The 26,011-nt window shown below is 39.1% G+C and overlaps 1 protein-coding gene and 1 pseudogene across 3 annotated transcripts in view; both read left to right on the top strand.

Annotated features, from left to right (window-relative positions):
* SLC7A8 (solute carrier family 7 member 8) overlaps nucleotides 1-26,011 on the top strand; it is a 78,543-nt gene that overhangs the window by 6,199 nt on the left and 46,333 nt on the right. The window contains exons 1-2 of one of the 3 annotated variants that reach the window (XM_007097973.3): nucleotides 20,391-20,700; nucleotides 21,103-21,294. In XM_007097973.3, the coding sequence (XP_007098035.2) occupies nucleotides 21,135-21,294 (160 nt within the window). In that variant the 5' untranslated portion in view covers nucleotides 20,391-20,700; nucleotides 21,103-21,134. Of the gene's footprint in view, nucleotides 1-20,390; nucleotides 21,295-26,011 lie in introns of those variants that run through there. The other 2 variants (XM_042989398.1, XM_042989399.1) reach the window with 2 other exon arrangements.
* On the top strand, nucleotides 12,987-13,106 carry LOC122240008 (annotated as a pseudogene).

Below are 26,011 nucleotides of genomic sequence, written 5' to 3'. Positions count from 1 at the left end.
ATCCATTCATCTGTTGATGAACATTTGAGTTGTTTCCAGTTGAGAGCTATTATAGCAAATAAAGCTGCTATAAATGTTCATGCACAAATCTTTGGACCTAAGCTCTTTTTCTCTTGGGTAATTAGCTAGAAGCTGAATGCTAGATCATATAGTAGGTGTGGTAAGTATATGTTTAATTTTTGAAGAAACTGCCAGACTTATCCACAGAGGATGTACTGTTTTACATTCCCACCAGCAATGTATGAGAGTTTCAAGTTCTCCACGTTATTGCCAGTGCTTAATATGTTCAGCCATTTCTTTCTTTCTTTCTTTCTTTCTTTCTTTCTTTCTTTCTTTCTTTCTTTCTTTCTTTTAAGAGGGAGAACAAGAGAGAGCACGGGGGAAAGAGGCAGAGGAGGAAGGGTGGGGAGAGAATCCCAAGCAGGCTCCACACTCAGCACAGAGTCCAATATGAGGGTTGATCCCATGACCCTGGAATAATGACCTGAGCCGAAATTGAAATCGAAATTGAAAGTCAGATGCTCAAGCCCCAAGTCTTTTTAATTTTAAAGATTCCAGTAGGTATGTAATAGGTCCTTATTGTGATTTAATTTGTGTTTTCCTCATGACTAATGATGAGGAACATCTTTTCATGTGCTTATTGGCCATCTATGTATATATTTTTGGTGAAGTGTCTGATTCTTTTGCCCATTTTTAATTGGGTTATTTATTTTCTTATTACTGCTTTTGAGAATTCTTCATATATTCAGAAGAAACTCTTTTATCAAATATATGCCCAGTTTGTGACTTGTGTTTTCAGTCTCTGAATAGTGGTTTTTGAAGAGCAGAAGGTTTTACTTTTGATAAAGTCCAACTTACCAATTTGTTCTTTTATGGAGCACTTTTTGGTGTCATATCTAAGATATCTTTGCCTAACCCAAGGTCACAAAGATTTTCCCATGTTTTCTTCTAGAAACTCTAGAAATCTGGACTATATACTTTTGAATTTGTAATCAGGAATATGATTCACTTCAAGTTAATTTTTTTAATGTTTATTTATTTTTGAGAGAGAGCAAGCGAGCAGGGGAGGGGCAGAGACAGAGACAGAGACAGAAAATCCTAAGCATGCTCCGCACTATCAGCGCAAAGCCAGACATGAGGCTTGAAACCAAGAACCATGAGATCATGACCTGGGCCAAAATCATGTGCTCAACCGACAGAACCACCCAGGCACCCCTTGAGTTGATTTTTCTATGTGGTATGAGCTATGGATTAAAATTCTTTCATGTGTATGAGTGTGTTGTTTTGGTTTTGTTTTCTGCATATGGACATCCAATTGTTCCAGCACCATTTGTTGAAAAGATTATCTTTTCAAAAAAAAAAAAAAAAAGAAAAGAAAAGAAAGGATTATCTGTCCTCAACAAAATTGTCAAAAAAATTAGTTGCCTAGGGCACCTGGGTAGCTCAGTCAGTTGAGCATCTGACTCTTGATTTCGGTGCAGGTCATGATCTCATGGTTAGTGAGTTCAAGCCCTGCATCAGGCCCTGTGCTGACAGTGCAGAGTCTGCTTGGTATTCTGTCTCCCTCTCTCTGCCCCTCCCCCAGTTGCTCTCTACATCGCTATCAAAATAAATGAAAATAAACTTGAAAAAATTAGTTGTCCATAGAAAACAATTCCATTTATGATAGGATCAAAAGGAATAAAATACTTATGGGATGCCTGGGTGGCTTATTTGGTTAAGTGTCCGACTTCAGCTTAGGTCATGATCTCGCATTTTGTGAGTTCAAGTCCCGCATCAGGCTCTGTGCTGACAGCTCGGAGCCTGGAGCCTGCTTCTGATTCTGTGTCTCCCTCTCTTTCTGCCCCTCCCCAACTCACGCTGTCTCTCTTTCTCTCAAAAATAAACATTAAAAAAATATTTTAAAAAGAATAAAGTTGGACCCTTACCTTATGATATATACAAAAATTAACAAAAAATCGAACAAACATCTAAATGTAAAGGCAAATCTTCATGGCCTTGGATTTGGCGATGGTTTCTAAATACAACAAAAGCACAAGCAACAAAAAAAGAAATGGATAAGTGGGACTCTATTAAAATTAAAAATTAAAAACTTAAATTGAAAAATTAAAATTGAAAACTTTTGGGGGCGCCTGGGTGACTCAGTCAGTTAAATGGTCTGACTTCAGTCCCAGTCATGATCTCATGGCTCGCGGTTTGAGCCCCGCATGGGGCTCTGTGCTGACAGCTTGGAGCCTGGAGCCTGCTTCAGATTCTGTGTCTCCCTCTCTCTCTGACCCTCCCCCGTTCATGCCCTGTTTCTCTCTGTCTCTCAATAATAAGTAAACATTAAAAAAAAGATTAAAAAAAAATTTAAACTTTTGTGTATCAAAGAACACTACCAAGAGAGCAAAAAGGCAATCCACAGAATGAGAGAAAATATTTGAAAATCATATAATCGATAAAGGTTTAATATCCAGAATGTATAAAGAACTTCTACAACTCAACAACAAAAAGGCAACTCTGTTCAAAACAGAGCAAATGGGGGCTCCTGGGTGGCTCAGTCGGTTAAGCGTTTGACTTCAGCTCAGGTCACGATCTTGCGGTCCGTGAGTTCGAGCCCCGCGTCGGGCTCTGGGCTGATGGCTCCTATTCTGTTTCCGATTCTGTGTCTCCCTCTCTTTCTGCCCCTCCCCCGTTCATGCTCTGCCTCTCTCTGTCCCAAAAATAAATAAATGTTAAAAAAAAATAAAAAAAAAATAAAAACAGAGCAAATGATTTGAATAGACATTAATAAAAGGAGAGATACAGACAGCCAATAAACACATAAAAAGATGCTCAATATCATTACTCATTAGGGAAATGAAAATCAAAACCACAATCAGATACCATTTCACTTCTGTTAGGATGACTATTTTTTTTTTTCAAGAGGAAAACAGTGTTGGGGAGGATATGGAGAAATCGAAACCCCAGTATATTATTGGTGAGAATGTACAAGATGCCTTTGCTGGAAAACAGTCTGGTGGTTTCTCAAAAAATTAAACGTATAGGTGCCCTACCATATGATGCAACAATTCCACTCCTAGGTATATGCCCCAAAGTATTGAAAACAGGGACTCAACCAGATACTTGTACATCAGTGTTCACAGTATTAATGCAGCATTATTCACAATAGCCAAAAGGTGGAAACAACACAAGTGTCCATCAACAGATGAATGGATAAACAATGTGCTATATCCATACAATGGAATATTATTCAGCCATAAAAAGGAATGAAGTTCTGATACATGCCACAACATGAAAGAAACTTGGGAACGTGCTAAGTGAAATAAGTCAGACATAAAAGGACAAATATTGTATGATTTCACTTATATGACATATCTAGAATAGTCAAATTTATAGAGAAAGTAGATTAGAGGTTGACATGGAGCGGGAGGAGAGAATGGGGAGTTACTGTTTAATGAGTAGAGTTTGTTTGAGATGGTAAAAAAATTTGGAACTAGAGGTGATCGTTGCACAATGCTGTGATGACACAACTTTAAAAAGAATACCACATAGATGCAGTGCTCTTCTCATCACATCAGGAAGTTAACGATATCCACAACAAACTGGTGATGTTAATCTTGTTGACTTAGTTAAGGTAGTGTTTACCAGACTTCTGCCTTCAAAGTTCAAATATTATCCCCTTTCTATATTCCATAAAGTCGGGGAGACGTGGTTAAGTACCACCTCCTGTAAGGAAGAATATCTACATACATTATTTGGAATTCTTCTATAAAGAAAATGTATTTCTCCTCCACCATTCAGTTATGTTTTCAGTCATTTATTTATATTAATATAGACATATCTATGTTTATTTTACACTTTTTGGATTATAGCAAATACTACACTATTTATTGTTCATATTATTCCATTTGGATATTGGGGAGCTCTTTCATGTTGATTCCTTCAATCCTCTGAAACTCCTTTCCTTTCTGGTATCACAAGATGCTCCAGACTTTTGTATTTTCCTTGTACCAGCTCTAAAATCAGACATTTCTGGGGTGCCTGGGTGGCTCAGCTGGTTAAGCCTCCAATTCTTGATCTCTGCTCAGGTCATGCTCTTATGGTTTGTGGGTTTGAGCCCCGTATTGGGTTCTACGTTGGCAGTGTGGAGCTTGCTTGGGATTCTCTTTCTCTCACTTTCTCTCTGCCCCTCTCCCACTCACTCTCTCTCTCAAAAATAAACATAAATTTTAAAAAAATTTTTAAAATCAGACATTTCTCCAGGGTTCCTTGGTTTCTTTTATTGGAGAATGGCATTTTGAAACCAAAATCTGAGCACAAGGTGTGACCATTCCTGTAGGAATGCCAGTGCTTCTAGGCCCTCTCAGTGGACAGGCCTAGGTAATATATGTATGTATACTAATTAATGTATACACACATTTCTTTCATTGTTTCTGTCTTTTTTTTAATGTTTATTCATTTTTGAGAGAGAGAGAGAGAGCATGAGTCGGGGGGAGGGGCAAAGAGAGAGGGGGATAGAAGATCTGAAGCAAGCTCTGCGCTGATAGCAGCAAGCCCTATGCGGGGCTCTAACTAACTCAAGATCATGATGCGAGCAGAAGTCAGAGGCTCAACGGACTGAGCCACCCAGGTGCTCCTGTTTCTGTCTTTTAATCTATGTATATGAAGTTAAACACAAGTTCATACTGATGTCTCCAATTCTAATCCATTACCACAGAATTCATTCTAGGCTTACTTTGTTCCCTTCTTGTTTACTTTCTTCCCTTCTTTTTTTTCTGACAGTGAGAACCCTGAGAAATAAATTTACCAGCTAGAGTGCAGTGTTTATATATAGTATGTGGGCCTTTTTTGATACTTGAAATTTGATTATGGACTGGTGTTAGTTGATACTAAAAAATTATTGTTAATTTTTTAGGTATGATAATGACCTTGTGGTTATATAAGAAAATTTCCATATTTTTAAGATTTGCTTCATAAGATATGTAGGGATGGAATGATATCTGGAATTTTCTTTAAAATATTTCAGCAAAGGAGAACAAAAGAAATAAAGGAGGAAAGTATGGATAAAGTAATGGACAAAATCTTGATAATTGTAGAATATGGGTAATGATCCTGGGATATGGGAGTTCACTGTACTCTTCTTTCTGCTTTTGAGTATGTTTGAAGTTCTTCATTTTACAAAATGTTTTATTACTGTAAATTATATTTATTTTTGGTAGGCAAATTATTTACTTAGTGAAAATTCGAAAGTTATCAGAAGATATACAATGAAAATTAGTCTTCCTTTTCCCCTTGTTCCCAGCCACCAAATTCTGACTTCCAAAGGTATTAGTAGTGTTGGTTCTTGTGTATCTTTTCACAGATGATTTCTATATTTGCAAAAATATGTATATATTCCATTTTCACACACACACAAATAGTAGCATACTTTATATCCTATTCTATACCTTTTTTAAACTTTTTATAATTTCAGACTTATAGAAAAGTTCATAGAATTTCTGTTTACTTTAGTTCTGATTCTCCAAATGTTAGCATTAACCACATTTGCTTTGTTATTCTCTCTCTATTTTTATTTTTTTCTGTTCCACTTGAGAATAATTTGCAGGCATTAATGCCTCATTACTCCTAAATATTTCAGTGTATATTTCCCATAAACAAGGGCATTATCTTCCATAAACACAGTACCATTATCAAAATCAAGAAATTAACATTGATATGGTACTATTATCTAATCTAGAAACCTTACTCAAATTTCACCAATTGTCCCATAGATGTCCTTTATAGAAAGAGAGAAAAATTGTTTTTCTATTCAGAATCATATGTTGCATTAAAAAAATTAGTTGTCCGTTAAAAAAAATTAAAACACAAGTTTATAAATTGGAAAGTGAAAACCTATTGCCCTTGATCCTATTCCCCAAAGACAAACATGTTTGACAACCTTTATATAAATCCTTCCAGAATTTCTTTCAATACATATACCAACACACACCACACATATATGTTATATACCTTTAAACAAAAATAAGAAATTATACATAATACCTACAATTTGTTTTTAGTTAATATTTCATTTTTTTATATATCATTCTTAAAATTTTTTTTAATGTTTATTCATTTTCTGAGAGAGAGAGAGAGTTAGGGAGGGGCAGAGAGAGAGGGAGACACAGAACCCTAAGCAAGTTCCAGGCTCTTAACTGTCAGCACAGAGCCCGACGCAGGGCTTGAACCCACAAACCATAAGATCACCACCTGAGCTGAAGTCAGACACTTAACCAACTTAGCCACCCAGGCACCCCTTTTGTATACATTTTATAAATATATCTTGAATCCAGCATCTTTCCATTTTTACCACTCTTGCTTTCTTTTAGTCTCCCTTTATTCCTTGTTTTGATTAATTACCTCCTAACTGCTCCCTGCCTCTGAATTTTCCCAACTCCATTCCATCCTATGGCTGCTGCCATATCCAATCACTCTTCTGCTTAAAATTGCCCAACATTTTCAAGATCATTTACAGAGCATGGCACTCAAGCTCTTCACGATCTACATTTCTTTTTGCATCCCTCAATGTTTGGTCACCCTGCATTTCAGTCACACTGAATTTAATTCAAACAGTTTGTGCAAACTGTTTCCTTTGCTTGGCATATCTTCCTCATTAACTTTTATTCATCCTTTCAGACTTAGCTCAAAAATCACTTTCTCCAGATTCCTACTCTGGCCTGCCCACAGAGTGGAACTCCCAGAGCATCCTGTGCATATCTCTATCATGGCCCTTGTCTCACTGTGCTATAATTGTTCACTTCTCTCTCTCTCCAACCAGACTGGGACTATATATATATTCACTTTGGGATTACCAGCCCTTCTACAGTATCTAATATAAGTAGTAGGTATTTATTAAATACTTGATAAATGATAGAATATGAAAAGAAATTATCAGGGAGGTGTTGTCTTGCTTCCAGACTCACTTTAGCATACTCAAACAGGATATACAACTCAATGGGAAAAGAGAAATTTAGGGGTAAAATGAGAACATTGGTGATTATATAAAGTTGCCACCATTTGCAGGAAAAGGCTCTGTCTGGCAACTGAATTATTCATTCAATAGATATTTCCTGAGCAAATGTTACAGGGCAAGCACTATTCTAGCCCCTGGGGATATAGCAAGGAAAAAAGATAAAGTCCTGGTTCTCATGGAGTTTGCATTCCACTGGAGTTCTAGTGGGGCAGTTGTATCTAAGCTCCTACTGTATCCCAAGCAGAAAGCTACATGGGGATAGGGGAAAGGTACAAAGACATAAGAGATATTATCTGTCCCTTTAAAAAGCCTGAGACCTAACAAGGGAATCCAAATGTATATATACTACAAAGCAGAATATTGATCATTTCCAAAACATTAATTTACCCAGTCAAAAAATAATTGAGTTTATATATTATGTACCAACTGGATATGGTAACAGATATGCTCTTGCTTTCAAGGCACAGTATAATAGGAGAAAAAGACATGTATTTTTTTAAATCTCACAAATAAATATATAACCATTAAATACATTAACTATAGTCATAAAAGACAAAACCCCAGGAAGTATGAAAGCATATAATTCAGGAAGGCTTCCTTGAGGAAGTATGGAGTGCTGTGGGAACACAGAGAAAGGAGAGGTCAGGTTAATTCAGACAGGTTTCCAGATGAATAGATATATGAATGAGCCTAAAACACTGTGAAAGTTTCATCCCACAGCAGGAGGGGGGTAATTCCAATCAAAGGGAAAGCATCAGTCAATACGGGAAAGCATCAATCAATATGGGAAAGTACAGGGTAGTCCAGTGTGATTAAAGGAAAGAGTGAAATGGGACATAAAGAGGGATGGTGAGACAAAGATGTTATGAGGAAAAGCTGGAGAGATGAATTGAAGCCACTAAAGACTTTAGACTATATATATATTTTTTTAATGTTTATTTTTTATCTTGGAGAGTGGGGAAGGGTCAGAGAGAGAGGGAGACAGAATCCAAAGCAGGCTCTAGGCTCCAGCTGTTAGTTCAGAGTCATATGCGGGGCTCGAACCCATGAACCCCGAGATGACGATCTGGGCCAAAGTCGGACGCTTAACCGACTGAGGCATCCAAGCGCCCCTAGACTTTATTTTCTAAGCTAGTGGTTCCCTCAAGCAATAAGCAGATCCATTAAATTAGAACTAGATCCATTGAATTGAATTTGGTGGGTGAAATGAAGATACGCCATTGCACGAAGTTGCCACCAGAGGGTACCATAAGAGAAGGTCTACCTGAGAAATTATTGAGCACTTCCCCTATGCCAAGTATATATTTCCTCAAGTGATTGTGGTGCTCACTTAGCCAGCCGTAGGAACCCCTGATTTATACAGTAGAGAACCATCAGAGGCTTTGAGCAGGAGAGAAACATGATTAATCCCATATTTTGTAATTCTAAGGACAGAATGAAGGGATGGACAGTCACAGGAAGGGAGATTAGTTGGTAGCCTATAGCAGCGGGACTAGAAAAAGAGAAGTTCTGGAATAGGGCAGCAGCTATAGAATAAGAAGACAGTTGTGAGACAATTTTCAGAGGCAGAACCAACAGGACTTGGTTACCAATTGGATATGGGGCTATGAAGGGAAAGGGAGGGAAAAAGATGAAGGTCTCAGGCCTGAATTATTAAAACCATGATGCTATGATAGCAAGATGTTATGGCCATGGCTGTAAGTGGGAACACAAGAGAGAACAACTTTGTCTGGGGGAACTTAGAGGAGTGTGGTTTTGAAATCAATGACTGGTATGACCTGTTGGGGCTAAAATTAGGGCTCATAGCTGGGTCCTCTATTCTCAGTCTAAGCACCTTTTTTGAGTATATGAATTGTAACTTTTTGGAAGCTTTCTTCTGCTCCTTGCATCATCTATGTTTTTTATTGTCTGTGGCTTTCATGATAGAGCTTTCCTCAAATGCTCAAGGATCCTTTGTTGGGGAGTCCATGTAACTTGGTTCTTGGGAGTCCAGAAAGCTATGGACTTCAGGAGGAAAGAGAAACACCTAAAGTCTGTATCTAAGGCCCTTGTATTATGGAGTGTTCTGCAAGGAAACAGAACCAGTAGGGGAGGATGGATGGATGGATGGATGGAGATAGAGGCATACCTAGTTGTATTGCACTTTGCTTTATTGTACTTCATAGGTACTGCATTTTTTACAAACTGAAGGTTTGTGGCAATGCTAGCATAATTTTTTCCAACAGCATTTGTTCACTTGGTGTCTCTGTGTCACATTTTGGTAATCCACACAATACTCCAAATTTTTCATTATAATTATATTTGTTATGTGATCTGTGATCATTGATCTTTGATATTACTATTATAATTGTTTTGGGGGCATCATGAACAGCCCTCAAATAAAATAGCAAACTTAATTGTTAAATGTTGTGTGTGTTCTGACTACTTTACTGACTAGCCATTCCTTTATCTCTTTAACTTCTCCCTGGACCTTTCTATTGCTTGAGACACAATAATATTGAAATAAGGACAATTATTAACCTTACAATGATCTGTAAATGTTCAAGTGGAAGCAAGAGTTGCACATCGCTCACTTTAAATCAAAAGCTAGAAATGATGAAGTTTAGTGAGGAACACATGTCAAAAGCCAAGATAGGCTGAAAGCTAGGTGTCTTATGCCAGACACTTAGTCAAGTTGTGAATTCAAAGAAGAGTTCTTGAAATTAAAAGTGCTACTCCAGTGGACACAAATGATAAGAAAGCAAAATAGCCTTATTGTTTATATGGAAAAAGTTTTAGTGATCTGGATTGGTCAAACCAGTCACAACATTCCCTCAAGCCAGAGTCTAATCCAGAGCAAACCCCTAAGTCTCCTCAGTTCTTTGAAGACAGAGAGAGAGAGCTGAGGAAGCTGCAGAAGAAAAGTTCACAGCTAGAAGAGGTTGGTTAATGAGGTTTAAAGAAAGAAGCTGTCTCGATAACGTAGAAGTACAAGGTGAAGCAGCAGGTGCTGATGTGGAAGCTGCAGCAAGTTATCCAGAAGATCTAGCTAATTAAAGAAGTGCCTTTAACTTAAATTTAAAATTTAAAACTGGCTATACTAAAGAACAGATTTTCAATGTAGGTAAAACAGCCTTATATTGGAAGAAGATGCCATCTAGGACTTTCTCTTTTTTTTTTCTTAATGTTTACTTATTTCTGAGAGAGAAACAGACAGAGAGCAAGCGGGGGAGGGGCAGAGAGAGAGAGACACACAGAATCGGAAGCAAGTTCCAAATCCTGAGCTGTTAGCACAGAGCCTGATGTGGGGCTCCAACTAATGAACTGCGAGATCATGATCTGAGCTGAAGTCAGATGCTTAACCAACTGAGCCACCCAGGCGGCCCACCATGTAGGACTTTCATGGCTAGAGAGCATCATATGCTATAGAAAAATCTTTTGTAAAAAGATGAATCAATCAATGTAACAAACTTCATTGTTGTCTTATTTTAAGAAATTGACACAGCCACCTTCAGCCTTCAGCAACCACCACAGTGATCAGTCAACAACCCTCAACATCAAGGCAAGACCCTCCCTCAACAAAAAGATTATAACTTGATGAAAGCTCAGATGATGGTTAGCATATTTTAGCAATAAAGCATTTTATAACTAAGATATATACATTGCTTTTTAAATACATAATGCTGTCACATGTAATAGATTGCAATATAGTGTAAATGTTAGCTTTTAGATGCACTGGGAAATCAAAAAATTCATTTGACTCGCAATATTTGCTTTACTGGAACCAAACCCACGATATCTCCAAGGTATGCCTGTATGGATATAGGTAGTGGTAGACGTCTAGATAGAGACAGAGGTAGAAATAGGACAGAAACAGAGACAGAGATGGAGGTTTATTGTGATAAATTGGCTCATGCAATTATGAAGGCTGAGACAATCTGCTGTCTGCAAACTGGAGACCGGGCAAGCTGGTAGTATAATTCAGTTAGTCCAAGGGCCTGAGAATCATGGGAGGCAATGGTTAAAATCCCAATCTGAAGGCTAGAGATGAGATGATGAGACAACCCAACTCCAGCAGGCAGATTTAAAACAGGCAAAAAAGGGCAAATTCCTCTGTTTTCTGCCTTTTGTCCTATTCAAGCCCTTAACAGATTGGCTGATGCCTAGTCACATTGGGGAGAGCAGTTTACAGAGTTTGCTGATTCAGATGCTAATCTCATCCAGAAACACTCAAAAACACACCCAGAAGTAATCTTTAATCTGGGCACCCTGTGGACAGTCAAATTGACACATAACATTAGTCATCACAATGCTTGAGGTCTTTGAAGGCAGAAGGTCTTTGCTCACCATTATATTCCCAGTATCTAGCACAGTAAACAGTTGATCGGATTGGCTGAATATGTTAATGAAATTGAGTACACCCAGTTACATATAATCCAGTTTCTACAAGAATTTTTTTCTCTATTAGCCTAATGAATTGTGTAGTATTGGAAATTTCCTAAAAGACCACATTTTCTTCTTGGGATTTTATATTCTGCATCAGTGATTTCCACACCATAGCCTGGCAAAAGTTGCAAGTGATTGGATCCATAAATTTTCACCTACCTAGACTTTTGTATTTTCTTTCCAACTTTGCTACGCATTTCTAGTATAGGAGATCACAGCTAATAATCATGATTTGGTGAGAAAGAAGAAAGAAGAAATGAAGCTATATTTTTTAAAAGTGGTCTTGAGGAGAAAAAGTAAAGGCATAGCTATCACCAAATTAGCCACTATAGTTCTGGCATTCCCACAATTAGGACATTCTTGAACTCAGTGCCTGGAATTGGGTAGTCTTTGTAAAATCCTCCTTTGGAACTTAGAATTTAGATTTTCAACAATTGGCATTGTGATTAAAATTTATTTTGAAAATATACCTTTATAACAATTGGCAGTAAATGATTAAAATTTATTTTGGAAATATACCTTTACTCTTCTAACTGATTCAATATGCAATGACTGTTGAATGAATATATATTTATGAATTTGTGAAAAAGCAAAATTTAACTGAATATTAAGATCAAATTGGCTTTATTCAGCAATTCATGAATCAAGCAGCATGCCATCTAGAAAGGGGAAAAGGAGCTCCATGGAGCTGTACATAATGAAAGTCTTTTATAGGTGGATGGAGGCAGAAAAAAGAATTTTCTAACCAACAGTGGATTATTTCAGGCAAGGTCACCTTCCTTTGAGGGAAGGGCAGGGGGTCTATCAAGAAGATTACCTCACTAGTGCTGATTAAGTAATACCAGATTGACTGGTTAAAGGTCACATTTCTGGGAGAGGCTGAAACTGCAATTAGATTAGATATAAATCCTTGGTTTGCTGACCTGGGACTTAGCACAAGTGACTCCATTTTGAACCTGTTGTCTCTTTTTTTTCTTTAACAAATTCCTCCTATATGCCAAGCACTGCTCTAGGCATTAGGGATATAATGGTGAAGAAACAAGCCAAGTTTTATGTTTGTTTGTATGAAAAAATGTAAACATATACAAATGTAAACATATACAAAGTGACTTCTAACTACACACCATCCATCTTAAATAATATCAACTCATAGTTGACCTTCTTTCATTACTAACCTACCTCTCTATCCCTCCCCCTATATTATTTTGAAGCAAATCGAAGATGTCATATTGTTTCATCCATAAATATATTGGCATATATCTCTAAAAGAGAAGTATTCTTTAACCATAACCATAACCCACCTAAAAACAACAAATTCAGGGCACCTGGGTGGCTCAGTCGGTTCAGCATACAACTTCAGCTCAGGTCACGGTCTCGTGGTTCATGAGTTCTGAGTTTGAGCCCTGTGTTGGGCTCTGTGCTGACATCTCGGAGCCTGGAGTCTGCTCTGGATTCTGTGTCTCCCTCTCTCTCTGCTCCTTCCCCGCTCACACTCTATCTCTCTCTCAAAAGTAAATAAACATTAAAAAAAAAACAACAACAAATTCAATAATCTGGAGCTTACATTGCTTCTTGGCCTTTTGGCTAAGATCAAGTGTAGTATCTGTTCTTATCAGTTTAATAATCTGGAGCTTACATTCTAATAGGAGACACAAACAAGGAACAAACAAGCAAAAAACCAAATGATATTAAGCAGTGATGATAAAAATAAGGTCCATTTGGTGGTCAGAGCAACCCTCTGTTAAGGAGGCAACATTTACTGAGGAACATGTGTAACATGAGGGAGCAAGGCATGTGACTGTCTGGAGGAAGTGTTCCTGAGAGGCTCCAGCTAGTGCAAAGGCCTGAGGCAGAGCTCAGTGTTCAAAGAATAGTAAGAAGGCCTATGAGTCTGGTAGGGCTAAGTGGAAAGAAGAAAAGAAGGATATAAATTTGGAGTGGCCACTGGGGCCATGATAAAGATGACTTCAGATCTGATTCTTATTATGTATGATGGACAGCCACTGGAAGGTTTTGAGCAGGGGAGTGACATGACCTGATTTATGATTATAAAGGATCATTCTGGCTGCTGTGTCGAGAACAGTGTAGAGGAGGACATTTGTCACAGAACAAATATAGAAACGGGGAGACCGATTAGAAAGCTACTGCAGGGGCGCCTGGGTGGCACAGTCAGTTAAGTATCCAACTTTGGCTCTGGTCATGATCTTACGGTTCATGGGTTTGAGCCCCGTGTAGGGCTCTGTGTTGACATCTCAGAGCCTAGAACCTGCTTTGGATCCTGTGTCTCCCTCTCTCTCTGCCCCTCCCCCACTTGCACTCTGTCTCTGTCTACAATAAATATATTTTTTAAAAATTAAAAAAAAAAAAGAAAGCTATTGCAGTAGTCCAGGGGATTGCCGATGGTAAACTGGTGATGAACTTGGGCAGTAGCGGTGGAGATGATATAATAAGAAGTTATTTATTTCTAGATAAGAGTAAATCTACAGCTAACAGGATTGGCTGACAAGACAAAAAATGTAGGGCATGTGAGAGAAACCCAAGTCAAAGTTGACTTCAGGATATTTGGCCTGACCAACTAGTGCCATTTCCTAAAGTGGGGAATACTGGAAGAAGAACAGGTTTGGAGGGACTTGCAGGCACTAGATATATTAAGTTTGAGGTGCCTATTAAACATCCAAACAGAGATATCAATTAGATGACTAGATCTAGAGTTTATGAGCGAGATGAGGGCTGGATCTAAACATTTGAGAAATATCTGAGATGTCATAGGGCTGAAAGTCCTATGACTTTCTAAAAGTCATAGAGCTGGATGAAATCACCCAGTTAGGGAGGATAGAGAAGAGGAGAGGTTGGGAAGAAAACAGATCCAGCTGGGGTGCCTGGGTTAAGCATCAGTTAAGCATCTGACTCTTGATTTCAGCTCAGGTAATGATCTCATGTTCTCTCTCTCTGCCCCTCCCCCTCTCACATTCTTGTGTGCTCTCTCTCTCAAAAAAAAGAAAAAAAGATCCAGTCAAGGAGCCTGAGAAGAGGCCAGTGAGGAAGGGGAAAGCCCTTCCTCAGGAGAGGGGATGTCCAAGAGCCATGCTTCTGTGAGATCAGTAAGATGAAGACTGAGAAATGGTCACAAGATTGGACTCTGTGGTGGCTATTGGTGAACTTGACAAGAATAGATTCAGTGGAGTGATGGGGATAAAAGCTTAAAGGTAGTGGATGAATGAAGTGATGAAGAAGTAAAAAGGGATCAAAGAAGTTGGGTGGCAGCTGGAAAGGAATATAAAGTCAAGGGAAGTTGTTAGGGTTGGGGTTTTGTTTGTTTTTGTTTTTTATGGAAGCCATTATAGCATGTTAGTATACTGATAGGAATAATCCCCTAGAGCGTGAAAAACTGATGATGCAGGAGAGAGGAATAATTGCAGGAGCAAAGTCCCTGGGTAGGTGAGCTAGGTCAGGGAAGCTGGTGTACAAGTCAGGGAGATACATAGGAGCAAGTACAGCACATCCATTTTTATGGGAGAGAAGGCAGAGTATGTGGGTGCAGCTTATGGCATATTGACAGAGTTAGTGATTGGAGGATGTGGAAGTTCCTTCTGCCATTCTGTTTTCTCCATGAAATAATAGGCAAGGACATCAACTGAAAGTGCGGATTTGAGGGATGGTATTTGCAGAGAGGAGAATGAAAGTGAATGGAAGAGTCAGTTGCCCGTAGTGTTGGAATGCCAGGCAGTGTTGGGGGCCTCCTTGAGATCTGTGTTCCATATGAAATGATCTTCAAAGTCAAACCTTTAATTGTGTTTTTCTCTTCTGTCTACAGTTCAGCTCCTCTCCAAGCACTGAGGACTTGACTGCATCTTACTACAATTAACCCACACATCAGTCCATCAGCTATTATTTAATTTATTTATTATGAATTAATGTACATTACTATTCATTCATTCATTCATTCATTCATTCATATTTTTTGAGTTCTAGGCACCATTTTAGGTACTGGGGTTACAACAGAGAATAAAACAATGTCTAATTTCAGGGAACTTATTTTCCATATCCTAAAATATATGAGCTTCCATCTTTGGTAAACATAAATCCTCAGCGAAAACCAATTAGAAACTGGAAGTTTCCACATTTAAGTACTCAGAACTTGATTCGCCTAAAGGCTTAGAAAGAATACCAAAGCCCTGAGACAGATTGGGCCCAGCAAAGGAGTTAAGCACATGCAGCTGCCTCAGGGAATGCACCTTTATTTCTTTCCCACTAGTGCTGGGCTAGCTCTCTGGAATCCAGCCAAGTGCAGTAGACAGAAGAGTAATCTGCTGGAATTTTTGTCTTTATTGTCAGAGCAAGCATTCATCATTATCTCCAGAAGAGCATGAATTCATTGACCATCATCACAAAACAGGATCTGCCCCATCCAAATTCTCAGGACTACATAAACCCTAGAAGATACAACTTCCTTTGAACTCATAAATATGTCCAAAAGGCAAACAGAGCATACACTAAAAAGAGCTTATTAACTAACTACATCTTCTCATTTTATCTTCCTTTCTTTCTGGCCTGTTTTGCCTTTTTCTTTTATTTCTTTCCTCTTTGCTCACTAATTTTCATCTGCTCTTTACTTTAATGAAATAAAAGGTCCTAGAATGCTAGCTCAGAAAGCCACTGTTTGACCATAGGCAGTGGTCACTGCAACTTCAGGAAGAAAGCTGGCTTTAATTGAAAGCAGAGTTTCCTCTGACTCTGGGCATATAGGTGCAAGAAGAAGAGTGGAGTGTGAGTATGGACTATGAGTTTCCTCCAGGAAGAGATTTGGGTCCTCTCTTTTGATCTCAGAGTTCACAGCTTTGTTACAATGAATAAATAAAGTGCATGTCTACTGGGTCCAGAAAAAAAAAAATGGAGTAAATGAGCTTTGTGCTCATGTATTCCTCTGCATTAACAGATACTTCTTGGGGCACCGGGGTGGCTTAGTCAGTTAAGCGTCCAACTTTGGCTCAGGTCATGATCTCACGGTCTCTGGGTATGAGCCCCGCCTTGGGCTCTGTGCTGACAGCTCAGAGCCTGGATCCTGCTTCAGATTCTGTGTCTCCCTCTCTCTCTGTCCCTCCCCCGCTCATGCCTTGTTTCTCTCTCTCTCTCTCTCTCTCTCTCTCTCTCTCTCTCTCTCTCTCTCTCAAAAATAAACATTAAAAAATACTTACATAAAATACATAAAAATACAGATGCTTCTGTATCTTACTTACATACATAAAATACATACATACATCTTACTTACTTACATAAAATACATAAAAATACATAAAAAACAGATACTTCTTAGCTGTTGTTGCTAAAGGGAATACGGCAACAGAACTTTTTGTTCACTATGTACAAGTAGCATGTTTCTGTGCCATACCTTCCTTTGTGCAGTAGGTGTCAGCCTCACACAGACTTTCTCTTGCTAAGTCCTTGTTCATAAGAAAATGACCCTCTTACCCACCCTTTCCCAGGTTAAAAGGATCACCTTCTTCCCATCCTAAGCATGCAAATCAATAATAAACAGTCACCCAGATACTGGAAACAGAGTTGTGCTAATGCAGTTGGAAAATGGCCAAACTGAGGACTATGTGAAGGAGGTGACAAATACTGAGGGGAGGGCAGAAGTCCTGTGAGTCACTGAACAGATGTTAACATAAAGGTGGCTCTCTAAAAGGCACAGTTATGACACCAATTTAAGAAGATGTGGACATGGCCCTGATCAAAGTCTTTAAGTAGCTATAGTGTCCTGGGAAAAGCTCTCCATGTGTAAACTATTGACATCCCACTTGCCCAGAAGTAGATTGTCTTGTCTTTGACCTCAGGCAAGACACTTCTCTGAGCCTCAGCTTCCTAATCTTTGTAAGAGGAAAAAGTAAGTGGCTTCTCTATCCAAAGTATTTAATAAGGAGGAGAAAAAACCCAGATGTTGTGCATAAAACAGTTTGTAGACTGTAAAGCACTGTTGAAATGCAGAAAGCAGAACAAAAGATACAAAGGCAAATGTAGAATAGTTATGAATAAAAATAATTCAGTGCTCAAAATTTAAGAAACGTCAGTTAATCATTTCTATAGATTTTTTTCAGCATGTTACACCAAGACTGTTTTTACTCTTTTGTGTTCAATGTTAGCCATGTGGAATTTTGACACACCTAGGGTTTATTTCACAAAAAGAATCCAACATCAAGAGAGCCATGTAATATGAATAAAAGGTTCTGTTAAAAGAGGGAAGAGTCCTAAGTACTAAGTACTTTAGTGGTGTGCTTAGTACCACTATATCCCAAGAATGGATTTGATCCCACAATCCTCCTTAACTTCTTTTTTTAAATTTTTTTTAAAAGTTTGGGTTTTTTTTTTTGAGAGAGAGAGAGAGAGAGAGAGAGAGAGAGAGAGAAAGTGGGAGAAGGGCAGAGAGAGAGGGGGAGAGAGAATTCCAAGCAGGCTCTGCACTGTCAGGGGTTCAAAATCATGAAATCATGACCTGAGCTGAAATCAAGAGTCCGACACTTAACCACCTGAGCCAGGCGCCCCTACCCTCCTTAACTTCTTTAATCATAAATTCAGCTGGCTAAAGCCTGCCATTTTGTGGTCAGTTTGCACTGATTTTGGCAAGAGAACTCAAATTCATCACATTCATGTTTTATCTCATATTAAATTGACACATTTAAATTAGAAATATAAATGTAACTGAAAGAACTCATGTTTGGGAAGGAGAAAGATTATTTGTTTTATACCTTAATGTTGAAATTTGGGCAGAAGTCTTCAAATCATACTGTTTAAAAATGAATCCATCAAATTTTTCCTCAATGCTTTGTCCTTCAGGAAAGTCCAGAAGCAACTCAAAATTGCCATGACTCATGCCCTCCCGTGGAGTTTTGTGCTATATATTCCTTACTTCTCTGTTCTTTTGATTGAAAATGCTATTTATTTATTTATGTATGTATGTATGTATGTATGTATGTATGTATGTATGTATTTAGCTGAGGCTTTCAATTTGCTGTATCTTGAAGTGGCAAAAGAAGAGGTTGAACTCCGAACCTTTGAAACTTCTTAGTACTTGCTGAGTGCTTAAGGGCAAAGTGAAAATATTGTGGATTGGACTTTATCTTATTTGGAAAGTCTTTGCTACAATAGCTCAACCATTCTTATTAAAAGGAATTAAGTATTTATTTTTCTTAAAATGCAGAGTTTTCCAAAATTCTGTTTTGGAACAGGAAAATTCAGAATTTTCCAAAAACTGAAGCCAAATTTCTGTATTTAGCAGTCAGCTTGGGGACCTTTGTTTTTTAGACCCACTTTAAAATCAAGTACTTTTGTTGGGGCACCTGGGTGGCTGAGTCGGTTAAGCGGCTGACTTCGGCTCAGGTCATGATCTCTTGGTTTGTTTGTTCGAGCCCTGTGTCGGGCTCTGTGCTGACAGCTCAGAGCCTGGAGCCTGATTCGGATTCTGTGTCTCCCTCTCTCTCTGCCCCTTCCCTGCTCATGCTCTGTCTCTCTCTGTCTCAAAAATAAATTTAAAAAAATCAAAAAAAATTTTTTTTAAAAAGAAATAATTTTAGTTTAGATTTATAGTGTGGTCTGCTATATTGCTTCTTGCTGCTTTTTTCAAAGTACTTTACAATTATAAATAGATATCATTGCTCTCACCATAAGGCAGCAGTTCCTGGGTGAAATTCTTCATGGAAGCCAAGACACAATATCAACATAAGTTGGTAATTTCTTTTTTCTTTTTTTTAAAGTTTTTTTTTTTAATATTTATTTAGTTTTGAGAGAGAGAGAGAGACAGAGCGTGAGCAAGGGGAGGAGGAGAAAGAGAGGGAGACACAGAATCTGAAGCAGACTCCAGACTCTGAGTAATCAGCACAGAGCACGACGTGGGGCTTGAACTCACAAACTGTGAGTTCATGACCTGAGCCAAGGTCGGTCGCTCAACCGACTGAGCCACCCAGGGGCCCCAGTTGGTCATTTCTTCTCTAAATTTTTTTTTTTTAACGTTTATTTTTTTTTGAGACAGAGAGAGACAGAGCATGAATGGGGGAGGGTCAGAGAGAGGGAGACACAGAATCTGAAACAGGCTCCAGGCTCTGAGCTGTCAGCACAGAGCCCGATGCGGGGCTCGAACTCACGGACCGTGAGATCATGACCTGAGCCCAAGTCGGACGCTTAACCGACTGAGCCACCCAGGCGCCCCCAGTTGGTCATTTCTTAACATCAACACTCTGTTTTGTGATCAGAGAGGTCTTGATAGCTCTTCACTCCTTCCCTGAGCTGTCTTTCAGATAATTTATGCATGCAAAAAATACTAGAAGCTGTGAAAGGCTCCATCCTACCAGATTTTGTGTCATTCTTTCCTGGGTCCAGAGTGGGAGACATTTTCATCCTGCCTTAGCTAACACAGAATAGAGCTGTGAACAGTAAGGCTACTACCTCTTCCTGGTAATTCTTTCCTGGTAATTCACAGTTCTACTAAATGAACCTCTTTTACATTATTCTTAATTCTTTCCATTCCCCTCCCCCAGCCGCGAATTTCCTTCTACTTTCAGAAACTTGAAGACAAGGTCCCTACAACCTTCTCTCCTGTATCCTCAAATGATCCAGATATAAATATTTTAGCACAGTCGCCTGTGTATTTCTGAGGAAGTGTCTGCACAACCGGTCCCTTATTTATAAAGCTCACAAATGCTGTATGACCTGTAATGCTATACCAGCTAATGATCTCTCCCAGAACAGTTGACATGGAAGGATTTTACTTCCACTTCTCACAAGGAGAAAGATGGAGAATGAGAGACGATTACAAAGCAGAATATTTTAATCCATCTTCTCGGTGATCTTTGGGGGCTGTGTGCTAATATTTAAATTGAAGAGGAGGGAGGAGACGGACTGAGGATGGAGAAAAGCCGAGGAGATGGGGGCGGAGCTAGCTCAGCCTATAAAACCCCATGCTAAAAGGGAAGCACATTCGTGTGTGCCAGGGCCACTCTCCCGTAACCTAGAGAGATGGGGCAGTCTGTGCCGTGAGGACGGAGCTTGGAAGAAAGAAAACAAGGACAGGAAAACAAACGAGACATAAGAGGACATCTGGAGAAAGCAGAAGACAGAAGACAGGGAGGGGAAAACAAACCCACAGCAGGTGGAAACAAGATCTAGAGCAAACCGGTCTGGTCCACAGTTGTTTTTCTGGAAGAGAAGAAAGTACCGGAGGACTGCCTTTTTTCCCTTCAGTTAATGAAAACTCTTATCTTCATCATAAAAGAAAAGGCTAAGGGGAGGTAAAGACAATCTTTGTTTTCTTGGGGGCAGAGCTGAATGAAACCCAGATTAGCTCTTTGAAGCGTCTAAAATAAGCCACTGCCTGGTACACATTGCAGAACCATTCTGGTCTCTGAAGATCTACATCCCCTTCAGGAAAATTCCAGCTGGAGTAGCTGGCACAGTTCTATTTTTATATTTAAATATCTATGTCTCTTTTCCCCCCACTTTTAACAACCCTTTCCTAGTTTGTAAGCACGAGTGACAAGAAAGTGTCAATACAGAATAGGAAGATTTTCAGTTTTTTTCTTTTATCTGCCTGAGTCTTTTTTAAGAGGGTAGGAGTGGTCCTTATTTCAGAAAAGGACATTTCAATTTGAAAGACAATCTCTTAAAATATATTTACACCCACACATATTTAGAAAGAGAGATACCTTTCGGAGGTTGAAATCCAATGGGAAAGATGGAAAAAGGAGCCAGGCACCGAAACAACACTGAAAAGAGCCACCCAGGTGGGAGCAAATCGGATACCACCCCGGAGTCTGGTTCTGGAGGGGGCGGAGTAGCCCTGAAGAAAGAAATTGGATTGGTCAGTGCTTGTGGTATCATTGTAGGTGAGTCCAATTTCCTTTCCCATCCACCACTCCTCCCCTTCTCTGGTGGTCCTCTTATGGAACCTATGCCCCCTCTAAAGTGCTATTTTTGCTTCCTACTCCCTTAGAAAAGGATTGTCATTCACCTGTGCTGTAACCCATCCCCAGTGGTCATATCTGATGGGTCTAGGAAGCTGTGTATGTCTTGCATCTCTTCCTTCAAAGCAGGCTGAGCAGTTCTGTCCAGTGTTCATAGAATGGAGCAAAGAGGGTTCACACACCTGGCTGATGGTCAGCATTGCCTGGGAGCTTGTTGAAAATACAAGTCTTCTGGCTCCACGCTTGAAGGTTCTGATCCAGTTGGCTTAAAGTGGGGCTAGGGAACCTGAATTTTTAACAGGGTTTCATGCAGCCATCTCTTTAGCAGGTTGGGGACTGTCTTGAGACATATTTAGTAAATGTTTTGTTGTTTTATGTCCTATGAAACATAGGGGGCCTAGGGAATGGATAATAAAAATGGCTACAATGGCGCTAATAATACCTTGCCTTCCTATAGCTTTTTTCATCTTATGCAGCACTTTCACTTTGTAAAGTAGATGTGATGGGGCTGTTATTCCCATTTCACAGATGAGGAAATAAATTATGGAGAAAGGGAGAGACAGATTGTGCCTCTCTGTAAACAGACAGTTTGCAGTTTCTCTAGTTGCCTGTGAGTCTGCCCATCTCCTAACATTCATGGAAGACCTTATGAGGCTCTCAAAGAATGACTAGAACGTGGAGTCAAGGAGGAACCGATGGTTAAAATGGGTCCCAGCTGGAAGACTTTGACTTTGAGGCTGGGGGGCCTGAGTGTTCCTGAGAGTGCCAGTATAGGCCACTCCAACCCCCTAACCACACACTGCTTGGCAGAGGGTCCCAAATATGGTTCTGTCTCTAGACAACACATCTTCCTCTTTCCAGAGAGGCCCTGGAGATGGATGGGCAATGGCTCATTACTTCGGAGAGTGAGCATTTCTTCTGTTTTTGGTAGAAGGTTTTACAGACTTCCCAGAGAATGGGGTGAGGGATGGTCAGGCCAGATATGTTTGTGTCCTCTCTCCAAAGTTCCTTTTGAACTTTTTTCTATTGCCCTATTGCCCTATTGTCCTACTGCCCATGAATCAGTGTCTCTGGATGAGCCCATATTACATGCACAGAGGCATTTTGGCACCCGAGCAATAATGACATTGGAGAACGCCCTTGAAATCAAATAAAATCAGTATAGTATTCAGATAATCCTCTTCACCTCTACACCCAGACTTTGGTGATCATGTTATCTCCACTCTGTTTTCAAAATTGAATCCCATTCTATCTAATTCTCTTGACTCTGGGAGGTTTTCCAGGCATCTACAGTTAAAAGAAATGTAATGTTATTTTAGAAAATTACAATCATGATCTGAATCTCTCATTACCTTTTCTTTGCTTCTCCTTTATCTCAATTGCTCAAAAAATGAGATCAGCAAAGTACTCAATACGTACAGCACATGCCAATTTATGGTCTATAAATAGCCCAGAGCCTGTTACCTCTTTCACCAGTTTGACTGATAGGATTAAGCATTTTCCTCCTCTTATTCATATGCAGATGTGTACACCTACATGCACACAAGCACAGTCAAACCTCTTTCCTGCCTCAGCCTTGCTCACCCACCTCTGTATATGTGCAGGTATTCAAGGGTGGAGGACATTTCTCTATATCCTGAGGTTGTTCTTGTCTCTTTCTTCAACAGGTTTCTAAATGTTGAAGAAATACAATCTTAGTTGGGTAAATATTACTACTGCTTTACCCACAATCTCATAGATTGAGCTTCAGTGTGAAAATAGTCCCAATATTCCCATTGACATTACAGTGACAAGAATAATAACTCTAAAGTAAAGGGAGATCCCAAATAGGTGATTTCAGAGAAATCAGGATATTTTTCCAAAGTGTGAGAATCTTTGTAGAGTTAATAGGCACTATTCTAGCTCCATTTAAACTAGGGTGAGACACAGATTTTCTCTAGGATTATATGGGGGCAAAATTTTTTCTGCTTTTGTCAGAAGGACATCTGCTTCCAGGAAAAAAAATTCTTCTTGCTTCCCCTCCTGCATGGCTGTTGAATTGCAGATATGCTGAGCAGCAGCCCCATTCTCTTCTAGAGGGGTTTCTGAGTGGATGATAGTGATTCAAGTTTTTTCAAGACCAAATACAAAAATAGAAATGGCCTTTTCCATGCAGAATTCAGTGATCTGGTGTTCAACATCAAGACTGTGGAAGAAAGAGAATTAGAAGGCAAAAAGAGGAAAGAAATTTCCTAAGTGAGTCCGGTGATATGGTATGGGAAAGTAACATCTGCCCCAAATCCAACTATCTCATACCCAATTGACTTAGAGGGATAAGTTAAACTATATGTTTCATACAAGCTCATAAAATTTCATTAACAAGCATCATTGATGATCTAAAGTAGGAATAATAGAATGGTAGGTGTTACAAGAATGTAGACTGAACTAATAGAAACCCATGCCCTAGAGTTACTTATAATCTGACTGGAGAGATGACATTCATATACATTAAACAAATAACGAAATTAATGAAATAGTTGAGTTGTGTAAGAGCTGAATAAGGGCAAAGTTAGGTGAATGGTAGGAAGCACAAGGAGAGAAGTCTCATCCAGCACTAGATTAAGAAACATCTTGAGGATGTTGGAAAAGATGGGATAGAGAAGATGATTCTGGGAGATTTCATAGGTAAAACGTTGACAACTAGGGGCGGCTGGGTGGCTCATTTGGTTAAGCGTCCGTCAGGTCATGATCTCACGGTCCATGAGTTCGAGCTCCGCGTCAGGCTCTGTGCTGACAGCTCAGAGACTGGAGCCTGCTTCAGATTCTGTGTCTCCCTCTCTCTCTGACCCTCCCCCGTTCATGCTCTGTCTCTCTCTGTCTCAAAAATAAATAAACATTAAAAAAAAAGAAACTTTAAAACGTTAACAACTAAACTGTTATTCCCTTGAGCAAAAAAAAAAAAAAAAAAAAAAGTATCTTCTACATCTCTGAATCTTTAGTGTGTAGCCCTATATGGAACAATAACTCAAATGATTGTTGGACTTTATTGGCTCTTGGGAAAAGTCTGCATATAGTAGTAATAAGAAGTGTTTATCTGAAGAACTGTTGGGAACCTGGCTTGAAAATCTTTAAGCAAGGAATAATTTCATCAACATAGACAATTAGGTTGGGCCATTAAAAATTTTTTTTTTTTTTTAAGTAAGCTCTACACTCAACGTGGGGCTTGAACTCACAAACCTGAGATTAAGAATTGCATGCTCCACTGGCTGAGCCAGCCAGGCATCCCAGGCCATTTTAATTTTTAATATCACCTTTACCTTAATCTAACCAGTCTATTGTTCTCCATGTACTTGGCTAAGGAAATCTGGTGACAACAGATGAACTTAGATTTCACTATGAATGTGTAGTTCCCCCAAAATCTAAAGAGAGTGTGACACAGCAGCAAAATTCATCTAATGATACCGAAGTTACTGTTAAGAGCTATCTTTTTTTTTTTTTAGATTTTACTTTTTAAGCAATTATCTCCATCCAACATGGGGCTCAAACCTACAACCTCAAAATCAAGAGTCGCACGTTCCACTGACTGAATCCCCAAGAGCTATCATTATTAAGCACTTAATATATGCCAGACACTTGTGCAGTTACCCAATATCATTATCCTATTTATCCCTCACAATACCTGGCATGGTAGGCACTTATCTCTTTCTCCAGATAAGGAAATGGAGGCTCAGATGGATAAGCAACTTGTTGAAGATCACATGGCTAAAAAGTATTGAAGGCGAGATTCAAACCTAGAGCTTGTCCCAATTCTGAATTGAACTTTTAAGCATTATTCTCTACTATTTCTACTTTTATGTTCTAAAGGAGTGTTTTCCTTTAGACCCTGGGCAGAGGTCCCTCTTTGTTTGTGTATATATATATATATATATATATATATATATATATATATATATGTTTTTTCTTTTTCTTTTTCTCTTTCTTTCTTCTTTCTTTCTTTCTTTTTGAGAGAGAGAGAGTGCACGCACACATGGAGGAGGAGCAGAGGGAAAGAGAGAGAATCGTAATCAGGCTCCACACCCAGCCTGGAGCCCACCCTGGGGCTTGATCTCACAACCATGAGGTCATGACCTGAACTGAAATCAAGAATCAGATGCTCCATGGACTAAGCCACCCAGGCACCCCTAAGATATTTTTTTAAAATAGTATTTATTGGGGTTCCTGGCTTGCTCAGTTGGTGGAGCATGTAACTCTTGATCTTGGATTGTGGGTTCAAACCCCACATTGGGTGTAGAGATTACTTAAAAATAAAATCTTTGAAAGAGTAAAGATAAAAGAGTAGTATTTATTGAGCTCTTACTAAATGCCCACAGTTCCTGTGCTATGAGTTTTTATGCATATTACCTTATTTAATCCTGACCATAATCCTATGGAAGTAGATATTATGACTATCTCAATTTTTTTAATTAAAAAAAATTTGTTAATGTTAATTTATATTTGAGAGAAATATAGACAATGTCGAGTGGGAGAGGGGCAGAAAGACGGGGAGACACAGAATCTGAAGCAGGCTCCAGGCTCTGAACTGTCAGCACAGAGCCCAATGTGGGGCTCAAACCCATGAACCAAGAGATCATGACCTGAGCTAAAGTGGGATGTTTAACCC

Source organism: Panthera tigris, chromosome B3, assembly GCF_018350195.1.
Source record: "Panthera tigris isolate Pti1 chromosome B3, P.tigris_Pti1_mat1.1, whole genome shotgun sequence".
In the NCBI taxonomy this organism is placed as follows: Eukaryota; Metazoa; Chordata; class Mammalia; order Carnivora; family Felidae; genus Panthera; species Panthera tigris.
Note: the sequence above shows the minus strand (reverse complement) of the source record. Positions and strands in the feature narration are given on the sequence as shown.